The sequence below is a fragment of the Microcebus murinus genome, chromosome 17 (assembly GCF_040939455.1).
Source record: "Microcebus murinus isolate Inina chromosome 17, M.murinus_Inina_mat1.0, whole genome shotgun sequence".
Taxonomy (NCBI): Eukaryota; Metazoa; Chordata; class Mammalia; order Primates; family Cheirogaleidae; genus Microcebus; species Microcebus murinus.
This window is the reverse complement of record NC_134120.1, coordinates 29,073,460-29,095,325: the sequence shown is the minus strand read 5'-3', so window position 1 is coordinate 29,095,325 and position 21,866 is coordinate 29,073,460. Positions and strand designations below refer to the sequence as shown.

Below are 21,866 nucleotides of genomic sequence, written 5' to 3'. Positions count from 1 at the left end.
GACAAAGCAATGAAAAAACACACAGAAAACACTTACTTGTGTCACTCTTTACCTTGGTCTCTCATGACCAGGTAACTTGTCATGCTGACACAGATTGAGAGCTTGTATAAGGGAGGAATAAGAAAGGGAGGGTGGATAGAATGAGACACAGGGGTGTTGCTTCCTCCTCCATGCAGCTTTGCCCACCCAGAGAAGACTATAGGGGAAAGACACCTGTTTTATTCCACTTGCCTTCTCAAGGCAGTGTGGGACTGGGCAGGGGAATTTTAAACAACTCAGGTTAAAAAAGCATATGTCCTCAGAACAATTATGACTATCCATCCTACACATAGATACACATACATACACACACACACACACACACACACACACACACACAACCCAAATGCCACCATCTTACTTAAGAATTCTCTGGCTCCTTTTGGTATTTAGTAACTTTCACTGTAGTTTAAAAGTCCACTGTGCATATTTCTATCACAACATGCACAACATTTTTGGAGGGTGTGGCAGTGGTGATGATTCTTTGTTTCACTGTCTTACCACTGGATTATGAACTCCTTGAGGGTATCCTTGAATCAAGACCTTGCAGAGTACCTGTCATGTAGCAGGCATTCAATAGTGATTATAGTTGCTGATATTAAACATTTATTGAGTGACTGCTGACTCCAAGAAATTATGTTAAATAATTTTACATGGACAATAAACAGAAGAATTAAAAATAATTTAAAGGAATTAAGTAACTCATCCAAGGGTCACCAGCTAGTTGGGACAAATTTAGCTCCAGGAGCCAAGCTTCTGATCAATATAATGTTTCCCACAATTGTTAAATGAATATGACAAGCTCTCTTGATCTCTCCCTGTTGTGATCACCAATTGTGACTATAGATAGCTGATATTTTTAATACAGGAGGCTAAAAAAACTATCTTTTCACTATCATCACAATAAGTATAACTAGCACTAGTTTTAGTTTCTTTTACAATCAGAAGAAAAAGTGTGAATATAACTCAATCTGAATTATATTCATTTTTTACTAATGTGGTTGTAAACATCCTTTTTAGTATTTTCTTTTGATGAAAGGGGCTCATATGCCTAGGACCTAGGAGTCATGCCATAGCCCTGCTGCAAGCCCCTAGCTCTTTCCAAGCACCTGCCATTAAAGTCCAACACTTCCACCCCCTAACTCTTCCCTCAGAGGACCAGGATTTTCCCTTAGTTATTGAGGGCCGGAGCTCCAGGCCACTGTTTTTTCGCCAAACTGTAATGTCTGGAGTCAGCCCAATCGTATACTGAAGCATTAATGCAAGAGACCACATTTCTAGATCAGTCTCTCCACTGGATTGGAGAAGATGTGTATGTGTTTGGGTATGTGCTAGAGTCAGGGTGAAGGTTAGAACATAGAATTGAATTTCCTGTTCATTCTGGATCAACTTGGACATTGGGAAGGGATTGAGTCTGCAAGTAGAGGGCCATGGCAGGCCTGATGAGAAAAGCTAGAGAAGGCAGAGAGAGGTATAGCAACTGAAGCTGAGGACAATACAACCATTCTGGGTTTTTGTCATTTATTGTCTCCCTCTCTGTAGCCTTGGTCACTCTCATTTACCTGATAGGCCTGGATGGAGGAAGGTGAGGAGGAGGAGATCAGTGTGCTCTTGGTCCAACACTACTAAAGATCTCCTCGCATACCCACCCTGGTTCAGCAGACCACATGCTCTCTGCCCGAGTGCTCCATGCCCTGAAAACAGCATGTGAGTTTTCAAGGTATTTCAATGCGTCCTGCAGGGAAAGCAAATGCTCATCAAAATGGAGGTAGAAAAAAAAATCCTGAATCCTTATTTTCCCCTGAAGCTTTCTAAGTTCTTGAAGTGCAAAGCAGAGAGAAGACTCAATGTGTGTGCAGAGGGCTCTTGACGCTATAAAAGCCAGCCCAAGAGAGTGGCAGGCAGCACTCATTAGGCAGGAGCAGGAGAAAGCCTTTTCTTCAAAAAGCAGGAGGCAAGTTAGCAGCTGATGGGGCAGACATGTTTGTTTTCTAGCTCAGGTTTAGTCCTGGGACTGCTCTGTGGTGAAGGACGATTGCCTGGGGTCAGAGAATGACCCTGCCCCAGGCATCTCTCTCTTTGTTAAAATACAAATATACATCAGGAAGCAGCCCAGCTCCGTAATTTTGGAGACTGCCTCTGTGCAGATATAATCTCAGATTGATGAGGTGTGGAGAGGAAAGGAAAAAGGCAAAAAAGAGTTTATGAATTCACTCTGAGATTCAAATCACATCAATGGCCCTGCCAGTCTCCTTAGGTATAAAACTGGGTACCACAGAAAGTGATGCTGTTGATGTTTCTTTCTCCCCCCTTTTCTCTGAATCTCTGCCTACTGTCTTAACAACTACTGAATGTACAGAATAGAGCCTTATCACCACCTCCTCCCACCCCAACTTTCTTATTAATACATAAGGCAAAACAGAAATGGAAAGTTTTGCTTTTGCTTTTTCTTAAATTGCCATTCTTTCTGGGGCTACTAGGAAAATCAAACATACTGGCTCACATTTGAAGAAACTTTTATCCTAGTTGCTCCAATGGGATGCCCTTAGGTTATTTAGTTTATTATTTGCCTCAATATTTAAAAGATTAGTATGTTAATAAAAACAGGGATTTGCAAAAGCTCACTCTCACTCACCTAGAAGCAGTTACTTAAAAGCTAAGCAATTTAACATAAGTACTTTTGTTTTTGAGTGCCAATATCTGTCAGGTACTGTTCTGCCAGTATATCTGCCAGTACTGTTCTGAGATCTTTAGTAAGTATGATCATATTCCATGCTGATCGATGTGAGTAAAAAAGCAAACACATGTAACAATTGCAAAGAAAAGGCAGTATGCTAAATTAAAAAGTGCCAATGGACATAGCAATGTACCTTATACATTCTAGGTGTTCCACACATGTGTTGAATACATAAAAGCTTATAGTTTACATATAGTAATACCCATAAATACATGCTACCATTTTGTAGTTCTAATAATCTCACCCATATAACATGCAAGTCTGGTTCAAATGAAATTAAGCAAAGGTGAGTGTTATGGTGGAAAGCCTAGTAGGTGCTCATGGTTTGGGTGGAGAAAAGCTTTTCCTGCAGAGGTTAGTATATATAAAAGTAAAAAGTTTATTCTCTCCTTTTAGAAAAAGAGAGAGACTGAGAGAGTGAGAGAGAGGAAAGAGAGGGAGAGGAGGGAGATGGCGTGGCATGCCAAATAAAGAGAAGGGAGTGCCGGCCCTGAGGCCAAGAAGCTTGCTGATTTTAAGGAGGGCAAAGAGGAAAAAAATAGTGGTGGCTGTCAGTTGATAACAAAAGTGGCAGCAGATGTCCAAAGTCCAAGAGTTTTTCCCTGGATTATCGCAGGAGATGTGACTCTGCCCTCCAGATATGGTTGAGGCTGTAGCTCATTCTCATGCTGTTTATTCAGGAACTCTGTAAAAGCAGATTCCTAAAAAACAATTTTAAAGAGAAAGATTTACATCTATTTTCCATCTGTTCAGCTCTTTTCAGAAATTGTGCAAAATAGAACTCCCGTGGGGTAACTGTTAGCGGAAGAACTCATAGGATTGATCTTTAACTGTTCCTAGGAAATTGCGGAATTAGGTATTTTCCTGTTATTTTTGCAAGGCTGCCCCTTTCTGTAAGGTTCTTTTACTTTTGAGGTGAGATCATCTGTGATGCTGAAAAAATATATAAACAAACCATAGAAAGATTATAAGTCATGACAGGACTATTCAAATTAGTATTAGAAAAAGTAGCATTTTAGAATGGCACCTTCTATAGGAAACTGGATTCCTTAGCTTCCGTACATTGCACTGAAAAACACTTCCAATATGATAATAGTAAAGTTGATGAAGAATGTGAATACTAAAATGCATTCAAAATGTATATGTATCATGTTAAATAACCACACATCAAATACAAATAAAGACAAAAATAGCATATTGTATAATTTTACCTTCAGAATATTTCTTTCTTCATATAATTTTATATTGTTTTGATTTAAATTATAAATAGTTAAATCCACTAAGATAGTTTTAAATTTGTATCAGAGAGTTATTGTGCTCAGAGAAGTCAGCCCCCTTGCAGAGGGTCCCAACAACACAATATGCTTAATCAATAGATATAAGAACTGTAGGATGAAATTCCAGTCATCAAAAGGGAAAAGAGAAGGTGGATAGAGTAGACGCTGAAACTAAGGTTAAAGAGGAAATAATTTCACTGAAATTACAAACTCTCAATTAAATCCTGGATTTCACTCCAGGGTTGTTTGGAGACACTTGGAATCTGGGGCCTAAACACACAAAGAAATTGATTTTATTCAGGCTATTGCAATAGAGAGAATATCACAGATGCAAAGACTGGAGATTTTTGGCAGAATGGTTGTGTTGGGACTCAGAAACAATACTCAGAATAAAGGCCTCAGAAATAGTCTCAAAAATAAAAGATTTTTTTCTGACCTTATTGTGTTCTCCTGTTTCTCAGTCTCATTTTCTCCTGAGGTTAGTCATAGAAACTAGAATCCCTCTTTTCCAAGGCAGGTTATAGAAAACAGAACCTCTTTTTCCCAAAGCCACCCCATAAACCTCAAAAATCTTACTCTAGTTTTTTCTCACCTTTTGTGTAAAAACTGATCATATAAAAATTATCTGACTTTCCTTGTTTGACTGTAGGTCATAAGACTCCCATTTCAGAGAGGGTCCTGTTCCATTCCCAGAAGGAAAGAATTTGTACTCAGGCCAAGAAGAATCTATATAGACAGAACGTTTTATTAACATTAGAGTTTACCCTTTTTATCTAATTATACTTCTACATAGCTGTCTATACTGTGTTAAACCTGAGTAGAAAAAATAGCATATTGTATAATTTTACCTTCAGAATATTTCTTTCTTCATATAATTTTATATTGTTTTGATTTAAATTATAAATAGTTAAATCCACTAAGATAGTTTTAAATTTGTATCAGAGAGTTTGTATCAGAGAAAAAATATACAATTTCCCTTATCTTTACATCTTCATTCTGAAGGCTCCCATAGGCACATTAAATAAATTTATATGTCTTTTTTCTAATGAATCTGCTTTTTGTGAGTTAATTTTTTAGCAAGGCTTCAGAGGACATGGGGAAGTTTTTCCTTTAGCCTCCAAAGTTTGGTGTCCAAAACAGGACCAAATCTCCACTCTTCTGAAAGCCACAGTGAAGGGACTCCAGGACCTGATCAATTGGCAAAAGGGGAAGAATTTCTTACCATCCAAGCTCCTGGCCTTTTTGTCTGTGCAATCTGGCTGAACAGATCGTAAAAGTCACTGTCTTCTCTGCAAAATTTTGATTAATGGGAAAATAAGATCTGTGTGATTGCTTTCGGATGTAGTAACTCTGGTGTACTCTTTGGTACTTTGTGGTATGAATATTCATATTGTTTGATCCTTTTCCTCCCAGAAATAGTATTTTCCTTTGTCTTCATCTTTCTGTGTTGTTCTGTCTAGAAAGAGAGATACCAGGCAAGAGTCTCTCTCATCTTATTTTACATCCTTAAGAAAGTGATTTGTGACCAAGTGGGAGCACTCTATTGTGGCCTCCATCATCCAGGGATAGTGATTTTCAAGTCACATCAGATAGCTAGTCTGAAAATGTCTGGGAATTTGAGACTTTTTGTTCCAGATGTGTTAAACTCTTGAGATACTTTGTTTCAATCCTTTTGGTCTGGCAACAAGAGTTTTTTTGCCATCTTAGCCTATTCCTAGGAGTAAATCTTTTTGGGAGAGATCTTTGAGATTGCTTCTTCTATGCTGTCTCCAGACTATAAAAAGACTATTGTATTAAGTAACTATTAAAATAAATACACCATTAAAAATTCTAATCTGTGGCCAAAAGATAAATCCTTTAAATTAAAAAGAATATTAAATTGAAAAATTCAAGAAATCTCATATTCTAAATAATTATATTTATAGGAAGATCAATTTTTTTAAAAAGACATATAATAGTATCATGACTAACCTTAAAAATTCTTTTAACTAAATTAAAGAGCAAAAATCTGACCTAAAAAAAAAAAGGTAAAATCCTTTATAAGCTCAAACTGCCTGTGTGGTTAACAACAAAGTCTACCCCACTTCACAGTCCAGTAGCTAAAATTCCACACTTTCACCACTATGGCCTGAGTTCAATTTCTGGTCAGGGAACCAGTCCTTTTTTGTTTTATAGTTCTTGACTTCTTGGGATACCCATTTACCTCTTTGGAGATGCCTCTTTCATCTTTTGTTAAATCATATTCTTGGTTACAGTTTATTGGTTACACTTTAAAAAGTAACTTTAGTAAAACAAAACAAAAAATAGTTCAAAAGCCAAAAATATCAACTGTTCGTCCTAGCTAAAATCTAATAAGAAAGTTTAAAAGATTTTTTATTAAAGAACTTTATGGATAAAGGGCAGCTTAATTAAAATCTGATATTCAGTAGGCAGCTGAGATGGTGGACTAGAAACAGCTTGAACACTCCGCTCGCTCTCAAAGACAAGATTGAAAGTTGCAAGTAGATGTTTGCCTATGGATGGATCATCTTGGAGAGAGGACTGTGAATCATCAGAGAAGTGATGGGCGACACCCAAGTGGAGGAAAGGAAGTAAGGTGACCCACTTAGCAGGATTGGAGGTACCTGGCAAAGGGACAATGAGGAAAAGAGAAGATTTTAGGGGGAGAGGATAGAGCATAAGCAACAGATATGTGGAGAAAAATGAGTCAAAGAGAAAAAGGCAGTTGGTTGGAGCACAAGCAAAGACTACCTTGAGAAGCAGTAGAAAACAGTACACCAAAAGTAGGCTGAGGAACCTAGAAGATGTAGAGGTCCCAGCAAGGAGCCCTGACTTTTATTCCACCAGATGGGATTAGCCATTGAAGGGTTTTGAGCATGGAAGGGACAAACTCACTGTGATATGTAGTAGAATGTAGGCATGATGGAAAGAATAGAATGAACTCTTATTTGAGCTTATTACAAATCCTATTAGAAAACTTTGCTTCTTTTTAAGAAGTCTTAAGAAGACCCTACATAGCTTAGAAATGACCTTCAAGATACTTAATAGATTTGGAAAAGAAATGGAGAAGGAAGAAGCAGAAAGCAGCCAAAGCAGGTCATAGCTTCTTAGGATGCCCTCACCATTAATTTAATTTGATGCCTGTCGGCATCACAGAAGTCTATCCCCTCTTATAAAGTCTTCTAGAAAACTAATCAAATTCCAACTCTGTAATGACCCTCAGCAATTTACTTTAATCTCTACAGTACTCAATTTCTGTGTCTCTACATGAAAAGCAACAGGCAGTAGAGATTAGTACTACTTAAGGCAGTTTGGGCTTCACTCATTAAGAATGAAAACTATCAGGCCTACTGAATTGGCCCACACCACCTGAATCAGAATCTTCATTTTAGTAAGATCCTCTAGTGAATCATATATACACTGGTCTAGAGAAGCTCTTTGTTCTCTTCTGAGAACATATATAGTCAAATCCCACTAATCATAGGTTCCATAATTACAAATATGCCAATATACTAAAATCTATTTGTAAGCCCCAAATCAATACTTGCAGCCACTTGTGAACATCACTTGTCAAGTGATGAAAAATTTAAGTCTGATGTTCCTGTTCCCAGGTGAAATCAAACAAGGTGACATTATGCCTTCATGTTTCAGCTTTCACACTGTAAACAAGCATCTTTTTTTGTGCTTATTTAGTGTTATATATTTGCATTTCTGTGCTGTTTTTTTTTTATTTCATTGTTTGAAATGGCTCCAAAATATGGTTCTGGAGTGCTGTCTAGTGTTCCTTGGTGCAAGCAGGCTGTGATGTGCCTAATGGAGAATACACATGTGTTAGATAAGCTTCATTCAGGCATGAATCAAACTGCTGCTGCCCACAAGTTCAATGTTAATTAATCAATAACACACCTAAGGTGTCTCTAAACATAAACACACATAAAACAAGGGTATGTATTCATAAGTTGATGAAATGTTGTTACCAGAGGTTTGCAGGAACCTGATCCTGTATTTCTCCTAGGAGCAATGGTTCAGTATTTGCTAATTCAGCATTCATTGTGACTTTTAGAACATAACTATCACAAAGAACAAGAATCAACAATACCACTACTGGGTGAAGGAAATGATCTGAATATAAAATAAAGGAAAGAATATTACTCAGAACTGATAAGCATTTAGAAACACATAAAAAGTAGAAGACTCGGCCGGGCACTGTGGCTCACGCCTGTAATCCTAGCTCTTGGGAGGCCGAGGCGGGCGGATTGCTCAAGGTCAGGAGTTCAAAACCAGCCTGAGCAAGAGCGAGACCCCGTCTCTACTATAAATAGAAAGAAATTAATTGGCCAACTGATATATATAGAAAAAATTAGCCGGGCATGGTGGCACATGCCTGTAGTCCCAGCTACTCGGGAGGCTGAGGCAGAAGGATCACTCAAGCCCAGGAGTTTGAGGTTGCTGTGAGCTAGGCTGACGCCACGGCACTCACTCTAGCCTGGACAACAAAGTGAGACTCTGTCTCAAAAAAAAAAAAAAAAAAAAAAGTAGAAGACTTTAGAAAAGGCATTACCCGATGAGACTCAGGAAACAATAGATGTGAAGAGGCTAGTTAGAAGGTGTATTACCCAAGGTAGCTAAATGCTCTAATAATCTAATCCTAAATCTCATTGGTTTAACCACATAAAAGATGTTCTTGTTGTTCATGTCACAATCCAATCAGATGTTTGCAGGTGATTTTACAAGCAGTGATTCAGAGACTCAGTCCATTCTATATCATGGTTTGGCAATTTTTAGGACCTCAGAGCCCTGTAATGAACATTCTGCATCCAGCAACAGTTTAAAGGAGAGAGCTAAGATGTGAACAAATTATACTGAGGTTTTGTGGCCAGGTCTGGAAAAGATACACTTTTTTTTTTTTTTGAGACAGAGTCTCACTCTGTTGCCCAGGCTAGAGTGAGTGCCGTGGCGTCAGCCTGGCTCACAGCAACCTCAGTCTCCGGGGCTCAGCGATCCTACTGCCTCAGCCTCCCGAGTAGCTGGGACTACAGGCATGCGCCACCATGCCCGGCTAATTTTTTGTATATATATTTTTAGTTGGTCAATTAATTTATTTCTATTTTTGGTAGAGACGGGGGGGTCTCGCTCAGGCTGGTTTCGAACCCCTGACCTTGAGCAATCCGCCTGGCCTGCCTTGGCCTCCCAAAGTGCTAGGATTACAGGTGTGAGCCACTACGCCCGGCCCAAGATACACTTTTGTTATGCCCAAATTCCATTTCCAGTCAATCTGCAAATGAGCTTGAGAAATGTAGTCTTTCTGTGTGTTTGAAGGAAAATGAAGCAAGTTTGGTGTTCATATAACATTGTCTCTTCAACAGGAAGGAGGAAGGAAATGATGGCACATGGATCAAAGTGATGATATTAAAGATGGAAAGAAGTTGACAGATTCGAGAAATATTTAGGAGCTAAATTTATAGTTTATATGAGAAATAAAAGTTGAATTCTAAGTCTCTAATTTGTGGTAGTACATGAATGATAGTGCAGATGAAAGACTTTTATTTGTTTAAATGGAAAGGGCTTGGGCAAGATTAAATGCTGAGAAGTACCCAGCAGGAGAAAAAAAGGACAAACGGATGACTGTAAGTTTCCTAACAAGATAACAATTCAGAAGGTATTAGAATCCACAACACAGGTAGAGGTATTGGCCTTAAGTAGAAGAGTCAATGCCAATTTTATTGTAATAAAAATAAAAAAAAGAGCAGATTGGTACAGATGCAGATGGCTATATAACTTTTTGAAGGAGGTGGGTGGCAGGGGAAAGTAGTTTACAGTTTTTAGTTTCTCTGAGAAGAAGGATGTAAGCCCATATGCTGAGAGTGACAGAAGGAAGTAAGTAGGAAAGTCCGAGGGTTAAGGAGAGGGGAGAAGAGTTTTTGCACAATTGTAGAGGAAATGCAACATAGAATGTAGTAAGACAATTTGCCCATGATAAGCTTGGTGATTAGTAATTTTCAAATGTACCAGTCAGTCCTGTTGTGGATTTTCTCCACTAGTGATCTGCTGTCTGGAAACAGGTATAGAGATCTATTGTCATATTATACTCACCACAGCTGGTATTTTACCAGACAAGTGCTATTAAAAGAGAGTTAAAGAGGTAAAAGCTGATCATGAGTCACAAACTAAAATATCCACAGTGTCAAGCAGATAATGTAAACGAATGAAGCAGGTCTTCTTTTAGGCAATTAGTAATGTTGGGACCTGTGGTAAATGAGAAAGTGCATGCCATACTTGAGTCAAGGAGAGTACATGGAGAAACAGATTATAATAAAAAGAAAGCACAGCATCAGCAAAAAAGGAATTATCTATCGTAGTTAATTTAGGGACTTCTTGGATAACAGTCAGTGGAAAGGCTTTTTTATTTACCAGACACAAATTAAGTAACTTAAGACAGTAAATAAAATATTAAGAACCCTAAAATACTGAATTAAGCACAAGGAGTTTTCGACCAAAAAATGTTTAAGTCTTGATTCAAGATAATATAAATAACAATCAGATAACTCCTGTTCTGTTTTAGAGACCTCCTTTCAAAGGTTTGAGTATTGGAGATCACTTCTATATTGGGGGTAGGAGGAGAAACAAAGAGCTTCAGCCACAATCATATTCTTTAGGATGACCTGATCATACTTCCTAGAGGAGATAAGACCTCTATTCTCCTTTATAGCTGAGATGCTCAACAGTGATGTCAATCAAATCCAAGTTCTGTTTTTTCACTTGTGGCACTGAGAGGGAAGTTGCTTCTCTATATAATAGAAATACTGCAAAGAAACACACATACAAAATTATGTTTTTCAGAATAGGTCATGTTTTTTATTCTTTCCCCTTTTCAGGTAATACATATCTCTTTTTGAATGGAATCCCCTCAGGTCTTGCGGGTTCCTATACTAGGATCACTCATGAATATTCCAGCCAATCATTTTCTACATTGTCACTTGACAAATGGCTTAGAGTGTTGGATAATGAGGTAGAATTTTTCAAGTTTCTTAACATTGTTGTCTGTTCTATCAAGTGACTGAGTTCCAAAATGCTTAGAGTTATTAGAAAACTTATAAAAACAATTGTTTTAGTTAGGAAAAAGGATTACAAGATAGTTTTAATTTCATAATATCATAGTCATTTGTTCTTGATGGAACCTTAATAAAGATGGTTGCTTTGTAAAGCTGTAAGTATATTTTTTAAGATTATAATTAAAGAAGATTAATTGAGTCATAGAAATGGGAAAAAACAAACCTGATTATCATTATGTGGGTCCTGGGCAATTGAAAAAATGGAGCACAATCAAAACATTTCTAAACCACCATTGAAATCTGTTATTAGAATAATTAAACATGAAATTGAAACAAGATGGCAAAACAAGCATAGAATCAAAACTGCAATTCTAAAGGTAAATTAAATACAACATCATATAGTCAGTGGAGTAACCTACCACCCCAAGAAAAATCTATGCCAATAAGTTATTTTTCTACAGACAGGACACCATGGATTCTTGCAATGCAAATTGTATTTTATGAGTATGTGTGATATACAGGAGCTGTTAAAAATCAAGTGGGAATGAAAAAATCATTCCTTTACTTTTGAAGTAAGATGCCTAAGGCTTCTATCTCACCTACAGAGATGGGCCTGTCAATTGTACTCTAGTATTCAAATCTACCAACCAACACCTCTCTGACCTGTGGTTGATTTAGGAAAGGAACTGCCAGTTTTGGTTTCTGAAATCCTTACCATGTTTCCATGACTTACCAAAATCTTTTTTCTTACTGGGACATTAGTTTTTCTTGCTGTACTAAGGTATTTAATATAATTACAGTCAAGTCTTCTAAGATTCTTCAATAATAAACTTTTAAGGTTATTTTTTCTCTTGGTGATAATCTTTAAAAACTTAATAAATGGATCCTGAATTGAATGAATATCTTATAACTAAGTACTGACATTTGATTTTCATGCCATAATTTATGCTGTGTTTGCAATTGTTTGGTGGACAATTAGTATTGCTTTGATTCTTATGAGATAATGAGAAAAGGTTGGAGCTAGGCTTAAAAATGCTTTGGAACCAAGTTAAAGCCAAATGACATCATCGCAGTTATACTAATTAAGATTTCATAGCAATTTAAATAGAAAAAAGAGGCTAGAAAAATGAATTGCCATGTGGAATTCAGCAGAATAGATGTGCTGAATTTCAAAAAGCAAGTCCTGTAAGAGTAGTCAAAGCTATATATTAACACTGTAATCACACTACATGCAGTAGAGCTTCAACAAAAAAACTGTTATATTAAAATTTTTAATTTGAAGTATTTATATTTAATTTGTAATTTTTTTGGTTATATATAGATAATTTATACTTAAATAACAGATTTAAGTTATAGATTTATACTTAAATAACATTATAATGAAAGTGATTTAAGTCAGCACTGGAATCAGATAACTTAGTCCTTTACATTGCCAATATTTTACTTAAATTTGGAAAAACCTGTTTCATATCAAATTTCACACTCAATGCTGGAGTTATGCCATAAACAGGGCACTTGGGACAATTTGTTTTGCTGTTGGACAGCTCTGATGATTAGAAACTTCAATTTTCATTGTTTGTTGAAGTTACATTTCCTGTAAGTTCCAACCCATTGGTGGCAGTTATAGTTAGGAACAAATAAAAGCTGTTTTCTTTTTGTTTAAACTTTAAGTTGTAGGAGTATAGCTGCCATATTTTTCTTTAGTCTGCTTGTATCCCTTCCTTGGTTCAGAAAATATTTTTGATAGCTTACTTTTGGCAAAGTATTGTGCATTAGCCATTTTTTTCCTTTCCAGATTAAACAACTCCACAGCTTTCAACCTTCCTTTTAAATATTATTTTCCTGATCCCTCAACATTTTAATTACCCTAATTTGCAATACTCTAGTGATGTCTTCCTAAAATGCAGCACCTAGAAATAAACACATAGAAAATATAGATTATCATGAGTGATAATTAATAACTAGGAATTATTAAACTCAGAAATATATTATATGGAGGCACCAGACGAGGCAGACACAAAAGTATATTGCACACTATTCTTGCCTTCAAAGAGTTTTGAATCCAATTGGAAATGAAGATTACAATTTTAGATTATCTTAAATATAAAAATAAGCATTATGAGGGCTCAGAGGGTTCACAGATCTGTGTCCTAGAGTTATTACTGAAAGTTAACAGGTTCTAACTAGGGTTGGGTCCTGAAAGCTGCATTGGATCTGAGTTTAAACAAGCAGCCAGGTACTTTGTCCAAAGTAGCATAAATATTAGTAGGGCCTAAAATAAATCACCCAGATTTCTTTGTTCTCTGCTTAGTCTTTTCCCTACTCTCTAGAGCAGAGAAAAAAAATCTTTGCTTGAGATAGCAAATTAATGATCAAATCTACAGTATTTGGAATGGGCACTGGAATTTAAACTTGGCAAAATTCTAACTTTTGTGCTTGCTATCTGTTTAGCTTGCATTCAGAGAATCGAATTTCCTTTGGGATTGATTTTAGGTACAGCTCAAGCGCAAATAATAGCATTTCTTAAAAAAAAAAAAAAAATTGTTCTGTCAAGACAGGAAGACTGGAATGGAAACCAAATTGGCTGTGTTTCCGGAATCCTATTTACCCTTAAGCAAGATGGTGGACACCTTAGGCGCATGCGCAGAAGCGACACTGGGGCGGGAAGTTCCTCTGCGTCTGGGTCTCGCTCCGGGCAGGGATTGGCGGCGTGCGGGCTGAGGGGCGGAACCGGAAGCACCTGTGTTGTGGGGCTCAGCTGGTTAATTTCTGGCTTCTCTCCCGCGCTTAGTTTCTAGCTGGAGGTGGTGCTTTTGCCAAGCGTGCCATGGGGGAAGCGGAGAAGTTTCACTATATCTATAGTTGTGACCTGGACATCAACGTGCAGCTTAAAATGTAAGAGAATCCTGGGGACAGGAAATGGGATTGCTTGGGCATAGGGACGGGGAGGCGGAGGCTTGTGTGGAGTAGGGGGCGAGTAAACATGGTGAGTGGTCTGAAGGCCGGGATTAGGGCCGGCCCTAGAGGGCTGTAGCCAGGCAAACGGAGGAGTGAATCTTGGAGAGGGGCCATGTGGGGGAGAAGGATTAAAGACGCGGTCTCTATGAGAAGGACAGCGGTAGGAATAAGCCCTTAAATTCCACAGCGTTTTGCGGTTTTCTAAGTATTTTGCTGTTCAGCCTTCTGAGGGATTACTGTTATGTTTTACAAATGAAGAAATCAAGTTTCACCGTAAATAAGAGGAGAGGAAGAGAGAGGAAGATCTTTAGAATGGGGGTGGAGTGGAGGCAGCATATAGGTATAGTATTAATAGCACCGGAGGTGATAAAGGCTTAGGTTGAAACTTTGGACAGTCTGGCATTGTTAAGGCAGAGCAGTTGGGAGTGAGTCAAAGATGAGTGTGCCAGGTGCAAAGGGACCAAGACAGTATGAAAAAAGTCTTGCAGAAAAACCATGGGGGCACCACAGTTGAAATAAAGACTAAGAACATGACATCTTGAGATGAAAATAATGGAGCTGATATAACAACGGGGGATGGGCAAAACCGAGTTGGAAATTGTCCCTTTTAAAGTGCTTATATAGGAGTGTTGTCAAAGCTTTTACGAATTATTAACCATGTCATTCATAATCAGGTAAAAATTATTGTGTAGGTTCAGTGACTATTCAACAAATATGTGTCAAAGGGCTACATGTCTTCAGTATGTGATAAATACATTTTCTGAGTTGTCAGATGTACCTTTGAATGATTGATTACTTTTATTTCAGAGGTCACTTTTTTTTTTTTTTTTGAGACGGAGTCTCGCTTTGTTGTCCAGGCTAGAGTGAGTGCCCTGGCGTCAGCCTAGCTCACAGCAACCTCAAACTCCTGGGCTCGAGCGATCCTTCTGCCTCAGCCTCCCGAGTAGCTGGGACTACAGGCATGAGCCACCATGCCCGGCTAATTTTTTATATATATATCAGTTGGCCAATTAATTTCTTTCTATTTATAGTAGAGACGGGGTCTCGCTCTTGCTCTGGCTGGTTTTGAACTCCTGACCTTGAGCAATCCGCCCGCCTCGGCCTCCCAAGAGCTAGGATTACAGGCGTGAGCCACCGCGCCCGGCCTGGAGGTCACTTTTTAGTCTCTGACAAATCCTTTACTTTTCAGTTTGTGGTGGTGGTAAAAATAATATGTCAACAACTAAAACTGTACCTTTGTATGGTACCTTACTTACCTGTTTTTAAGATCATTTCTGCAGCATACACCACTAGAAGTTTATACAGGATCTTCATTGTTATCATCTAATAAAGGGCTTTCCCTCAGTCTTGTGGCTCTGAGTATTTCTTGGACATATTAATGCAGTTTTTGAAACTTTTGAACATTAAAAAGCAATCCGAAAAATGGGTCCATTAACATACACACAGGTACATACATTAAGTATTTTGAGCTAAAAAGCATAAAGCAGAAGTTTGGCAAAATTCAATACTAAGTGCTGTAGCTTCTGAGACTGCAATTGTTGGGTATTTTCTGTTTGTTTTGGTGGAGGGGAGGCAGAAAATGACAATTTAGTGTCATATTTTCAAGAATAATAAATTTTTTATTCTATTTATTCTCCTAGGCCTTTTCATCCTTTTTCTATGGTTTTAATAACTTGCACTTTGATATCTCTTTTCTTAGCATGATAATTGAATATCAAGCTGCCCATAGGACATGGTTACTTCTGATATCCTGAAGTACTATAAAGACAGCTTGTCCAAAGTTGGGTACATCATTAGCTTACCTTTAACTCTGATCTCCCTGTGTTTTCTCTCACTCTATTTTGGTGATTATTAGTTACAGCATCCTGCAATTTGTTAACACGGCAAACTGCAAGTCTTGCAGACATCCCCCTCTTTCCTTCTCTGTTCGATCTCACCAAGTTGTCTTGAATCTACCTGCTAAATTTATTTGTTCCGTGCTCTTTTTTCTCTCCTACTGCCACAGCTTTAGTATACCTTTTTCCTTCTGTTTTGATGGAAATTCTTCTAATTGGATCTCCTTGCTTTCCATCCCACTTCTCTGGTATGTTCTTATACTGCTGCTGAAATCATAGATACAAATCTTATTTTATTCTTTCAGTTCAAATAATTCCATTAACAGATTTTTAAATTGTTCTTTTTGTGCCAGGCACTGTACTGAATTTGTTGGCTACTTAGCTTCATTGTCTGGCCCCTCCTCTTCATTCTCACCTCTAGGTTCTTCCCCATATGAACTTTATGCGTTAGCTATATTGAACAACTTGGAGTTCTCCAGATACACTGCCTTGCCTGTGTTTGTCTTTATGTATGCCGTTTTTTCCCTTTGGGATGACTTCCTACCTCTATTGCCCCCACTCCTATATATTGTTCAGGCTTATTTCACACATCTATCTGGGATATAAAGTCCCTGCCCCAAGCCAGGTTAAGTGCTCCTAAGACTCTTTGACTTATCTAACTACAGAGGGAGCTCCTCCTTGGCCTGGATTTTATTCTTAGCTCTGTTACTTACTTTCTGACCTTAGATAATGAGTTTAATCTCTGAATATCTGCTTCCTCATTTATAAAATAAGAATATGTTGAAAATAAAGTAAGAAAGAATATATAAAATGCCTGGCATAATATCTGATATAATCTTGATGTCCAAGAAATGCTGTTATCTCTTTAATACTATCCTGTGCATTGATAGTACAGTGCATTACACAAAGAAGCGAGAAAATGCATGGATAACAGACTTGCTTTTCTTTGAGAACCGAATCAGTTTGTAGAGTTTCCTAGAAAACACACAGGAAAACAGCAAGTTATTTCATAAAGAACGTCCAAATGGAAATATTTACAGGGACTTAAAGAAGAGACAAGGTGCGTTTCTCTGAGAACTGAATGATCTTTTATGACTTATAGCACTGTATTTTTTTTTATTTAAAGAAATGAATAGATAATATATGAACATATAAAAACATGGGAAGAGTATCCCCCAAAATGCATTTAAAAGTGAGTTTTTCTCCCCAGAAGTCATGACTTAACATTTTCTTTTAATACTTCATTGTTTATCTTATCTTTCATTTTTTGGCCCCTATGCCTACTACAGTAAATGTTTTTTGAGAGAATGAATGAATCGTGGTCAACTCGAATAAAATGAAACTAAAGCCTGGAACATTGGTGACTGGTAGATGGTAGATCAAGAGTTGGTGGAAGAGTTTAAAATTCCGTAGCCTAAAATAGAGAAATATGTTGATGAAGATAGGAATGATCTTAGGTATGTTAGGATTTTAAGAGACCCATATTATATGTAAAAGTCACTTTAATTTCATATATAGGAAAATGGTAGTGTAAGATTACTTTGACACAAACATAAACTCTTTTTATTACTTGTGCACATGTATATATGCTCAAAAAATGCATGTCTAAAAAATTGTTGTTCTTGTGCTTTCAGAGGAAGCTTGGAGGGGAAGAGAGAACAAAAGAGTTATAAAGCCGTCCTAGAAGACCCAATGTTAAAATTTTCAGGGCTATACCAGGAGACATGCTCTGACCTTTATGTTACTTGTCAAGTTTTTGCAGAAGGGAAACCTCTGGCCTTGCCAGTGAGAACATCCTACAAAGCATTTAGTACAAGATGGAAGTAAGTTGTTTTCCTGCATATGGTGGATTCCAGACTATTCTTCTATTTCTTTATGGATGTTGCAAATATTAATAATTTAATAGGGGCTACAGGGGAATTTCTTAATACTTATTGAGAAATAGGTATTATTAAATACCTACCTTAATACGTATTGATCAGATAGTGTGAAGCAGTAACATACTTAGATAAAGTATTATGCATATTACTATTATAACTGCAGTTGAGATAGAATGAATTTATGTTTGTGTTCAGTATATTGACATTTTGTTATGCACATGACTGATTTACAACATAACTGAAGCCAAAAACACATCTATAGCATCTTTAAATTCTCTACCATTCTCTACCCTCGAACACATAAACTCTTACAGATAGTTTGGAATATTGTCTAACCTGATGTTTGGAGCTCAGTTCTTTAGAGAGAGAAATCTATTGTCATCTCTTCAGATAAAATTTTTATTATTAGTTTACGTATGAAACTATATTTTTTAGTTTCATGGTTTATTAAGCATGGTACATTAGCAAAACATTGTCAGGATTCAGGGTAAATGTAATGAACATGAAAACAATATTGTGTATCCTTAATCTAACCTCTTGACACTTCTTATTTGATAGACTCTCTAGTGCAGTTCTAATGTTCGATCAGTGAGTTTTATTTACTACCCTGATAGACTTATTGCAGATTACACAGGTGGTGTGCTTTTAAGGAAGGAGCTTATACCCACAGTATTAATGGAAGACAAGATGAGGCCACATGGACAGCCTGGCTGTGCTGTTGAAGGTACAACTCTGTGTGTATCAGGTATCACCCAGAAGCCTGAACTCTGGTGATTGGGCTACATCAAAACCAATTATTTTAATGGTGTAATTTCCTTAGAAAATTTTTTTGTGGCAACATATAGATATATGTACACACACAGCATACATATATATTTAATACTTTTTATTCTGGAAAATTTTAAACCTGCAAATGTACAGAGAATAATATAATGAACTCCTTAGTGTTCATCACCCAATTACTAATTACTAACTCATGGTCAATCTTATATTCCCACCATTATTTTGAAGCAAATTCCAAACACTGTAACATCTTAACTATAAGTATTTCCATATATCTCTTTTTAAACATAACTATAGTAGCGTCATCATACCTAAAACAGTGGTCCAGAATTTCTTAATTGTATCAGAGATTCTTAAACTGGAATCAGGAAATCTTTAAAACTCTGAGATTATATGCAAAATTTTGTGTCTTGTGTATTTTTTCAGGGACAGAGGTCCAAGCTTTCATTAGATTTTTTGAGGTGACCTGTCATTCAAAAGAGAGTTAAAACCAATTTAGGTCTAGAAGATCAAAACTGTAGGGAATTCCACTTTTCTTGGTAAGGAAAGTTACACAGTGGTTCAGTTCCATACTTTGGCAAAAAAAGGAAATTAGAGAAAAAGCAAATTCCCAATTAGAGGAAGATTAAAATTTTTCTCCTCTTCCTCCTATTTGCCAACTCTTGTGTTATTTTGTATTTTATATTTGCAAGGATGTACAAACCGCCATGTTTACTCTCTAAAAGTTTGAATTTTTTTTTTTTTTTGAGACAGAGTCTCGCTTTGTTGCCCAGGCTAGAGTGAGTGCCGTGGCGTCAGCCTAGCTCACAGCAACCTCAAACTCCTGGCTCAAGCAATCCTGCTGCCTCAGCCTCCCAAGTAGCTGGGACTACAGGCATTCGCCACCATGCCCGGCTAATTTTTTGTATATATTAGTTGGCCAATTAATTTCTTTCTATTTATAGTAGAGACGGGGTCTAGCTCTTGCTCAGGCTGGTTTCGAACTCCTGACCTTGAGCAATCCGCCCGCCTCGGCCTCCCAGAGAGCTAGGATTACAGGCGTGAGCCACCGCGCCCGGCCTGAATTTTTTTAATTTGTTTTTAAACTATGAAACTACTCAATAAAGTAAGTACTGTAAAATTATTAAAAATGACTTTTTGAAATTAAAATGTCTGAGACAGCTGTGTAGAAAATAGATTAAAAAAATACCTTGTTTTGGGTAAAATAACATGAGAATAGGTTTTACTTAAAAATATATCCTTTGTAAGAGATTAAGGGAAAACATTTATAGATTTTGTATATCCTGCTCTTTAGTATTCAGAAGTTGAATTTAATACTAATTCATCAAAATGAAGGAAGGCAAAACTTAAGCCATTATTCTTTATAAGTACTTTCTTAAAAGAATTACTCTATAAACTGTGGAAAGAAGAAAGTATACCATAAAAAGATCTCTTGAGATTAATATTAGAATTTTTGCATTTTCTTAATTCTAGTAGTATTATGGAGGTAGCATGAGATCCAGATTATCTAAATCTGTTTGCTTTTTGAGTTTCTGATAGTGAGTCATATGAGTTCTCATAATGAGGAATTCAACCAGAATTTATCCAAGTCTCTCCTGTCATTTCCTATTCCATCTGTCCTGTCCTTCAGTAAGAGATCCCATAGTGAGGGAAACTTGTACTTTCTTTAATTACATTTAGGGTGAATTCTTGTTTTTAGGTGTATATACTGCAAATTTCTAAGTTTTTTATGTGAATATTATTCTGTAGGCAAGTAGTGTAAATTTTTAAAAACATTATATTCTACCTTATCCCATAAAAGACTTGACGTGGCGTTAGAGAAACACATATAATAACAATCTAATATAATTTAAAAATTACTAAATTGGGATTCAGAAGTTTATTAATCAGACTAGAGAGTTAGTGTAGTGTTGTGTGGGGGCGGGCTACATGGTGGGGATTGCAACATCCAGATTTAGGCTTTACATTCTTGGGATGTTTTGAAAGTTGCCAGGTGAATTTAGTATTGAGGTTGATGAAGGATAGGGAATGGGAAAGGGATGGTATATGAGGAGGAAAAGAACAAAATCATGTTCAAAATATGTAGCTTTTGGTTTCTCACTAGATCTTTCCATAAATTCTAGATTATCAAGAATATTATCAGACTTTTTGGCTGCAGAATCATTTTCTTCAGAAAAACTCTTTTCCAGAAGCCCAATATGTAAAACAGATTTAAGTGCAGTTGCCTTGATTTAAAGAAATGTTGTGGCCTGGTGTGGGAAAGCAAAAGGTTTGAGACAAATGAATTGGTGGGTCACAGGTATTGTCTTCTAGGCACTAAAGGACAGAATATATAGGTGAGAAGTTTCCCAATTCGTTTTGGTTATTATCACTAATTTTCTTCTTTAACTTTAGCCAGTGTTAATTAACCTCTGCGGTTTGTTCATTGGCAAAATATGGCACTACTTCTACCCTACCATGTGGGTTGTAATTAAATAAATTAATTTAGTTGCACAAGCTTATCTGTAGTAGTGGCTTTCTTAAGCATGTGATTTATTTTTTAAGAACTTCATAGAAGAAAAGGATTTAATGACTTTTTGCTTCTCCTTGAAAGTGATAGCCATCTCTAATTTTCTTGGAGGTCCTTAAATTTATATGATGAATATAAATGATTTGTTGTTTAAGTCTTTGAGAATTTTGTTCATTTTATTTATTTTTTTATTTCAGAATATTTACCAGCACAGATGTGTTTGCCCTAGACTGGGATACGCCCTTTTGAGAATAATTTTGAGTAAACAGAGAAATAGGATTCTGTGTGTCTGCTAGGTATTAGTTTGTGTATGGTTTGTATAGTATTCTTTTGAGATTTTAAAAGCCATCTGCTGTTTAAGAGAGTTCAAATTGTCAAATGAATGCAGTGTGAAGTTTAAGTTCAGAAAAACATTGCAGAAATGAATAGAGGGTAAAAAAAGAGCTGGTTGTCATTATATTATCGAGAATAAACATTCCTTACTGAGATAATATATACAGATGTGCTTTGAAAGCTTAAGGCACTAATAGTTAAATGTTATCAGTATTAATGGAATAACTTGAAAAAAAAATCTCACCTAAAAAAGTCAGATGTCTGTTTACAGCAGTCTGGTAAATTCTTCATGTGCCATAGGTACTAGATACTCTATGTAGACCTCTGTTAGGTTTTGGTTGCTTTTTTTTTTTTTTTTTTTGCTTTATTCCCAAAAGTGCTTTTGAATATGAGTAATTTTGATTATTTTATCTTCATAATATAAAATTGTGTTCTAAAAATGATTAAAGAAAATCACAGTTTG

At 36.7% G+C, this 21,866-nt stretch overlaps 1 protein-coding gene across 1 annotated transcript in view; it reads left to right on the top strand.

Annotated features, from left to right (window-relative positions):
• Positions 1 to 13,843: 13,843 nt before the first annotated feature.
• Positions 13,844 to 21,866, top strand: part of PIK3C3 (phosphatidylinositol 3-kinase catalytic subunit type 3) — a 116,631-nt gene continuing 108,608 nt past the window's right edge. Inside the window, exons 1-2 of the mRNA XM_012790299.2 lie at positions 13,844 to 14,000; positions 17,533 to 17,721. Coding sequence (XP_012645753.1) covers positions 13,933 to 14,000; positions 17,533 to 17,721 — 257 coding nt within the window. The 5' untranslated portion in view covers positions 13,844 to 13,932. The remainder of the gene's footprint in view (positions 14,001 to 17,532; positions 17,722 to 21,866) is intronic.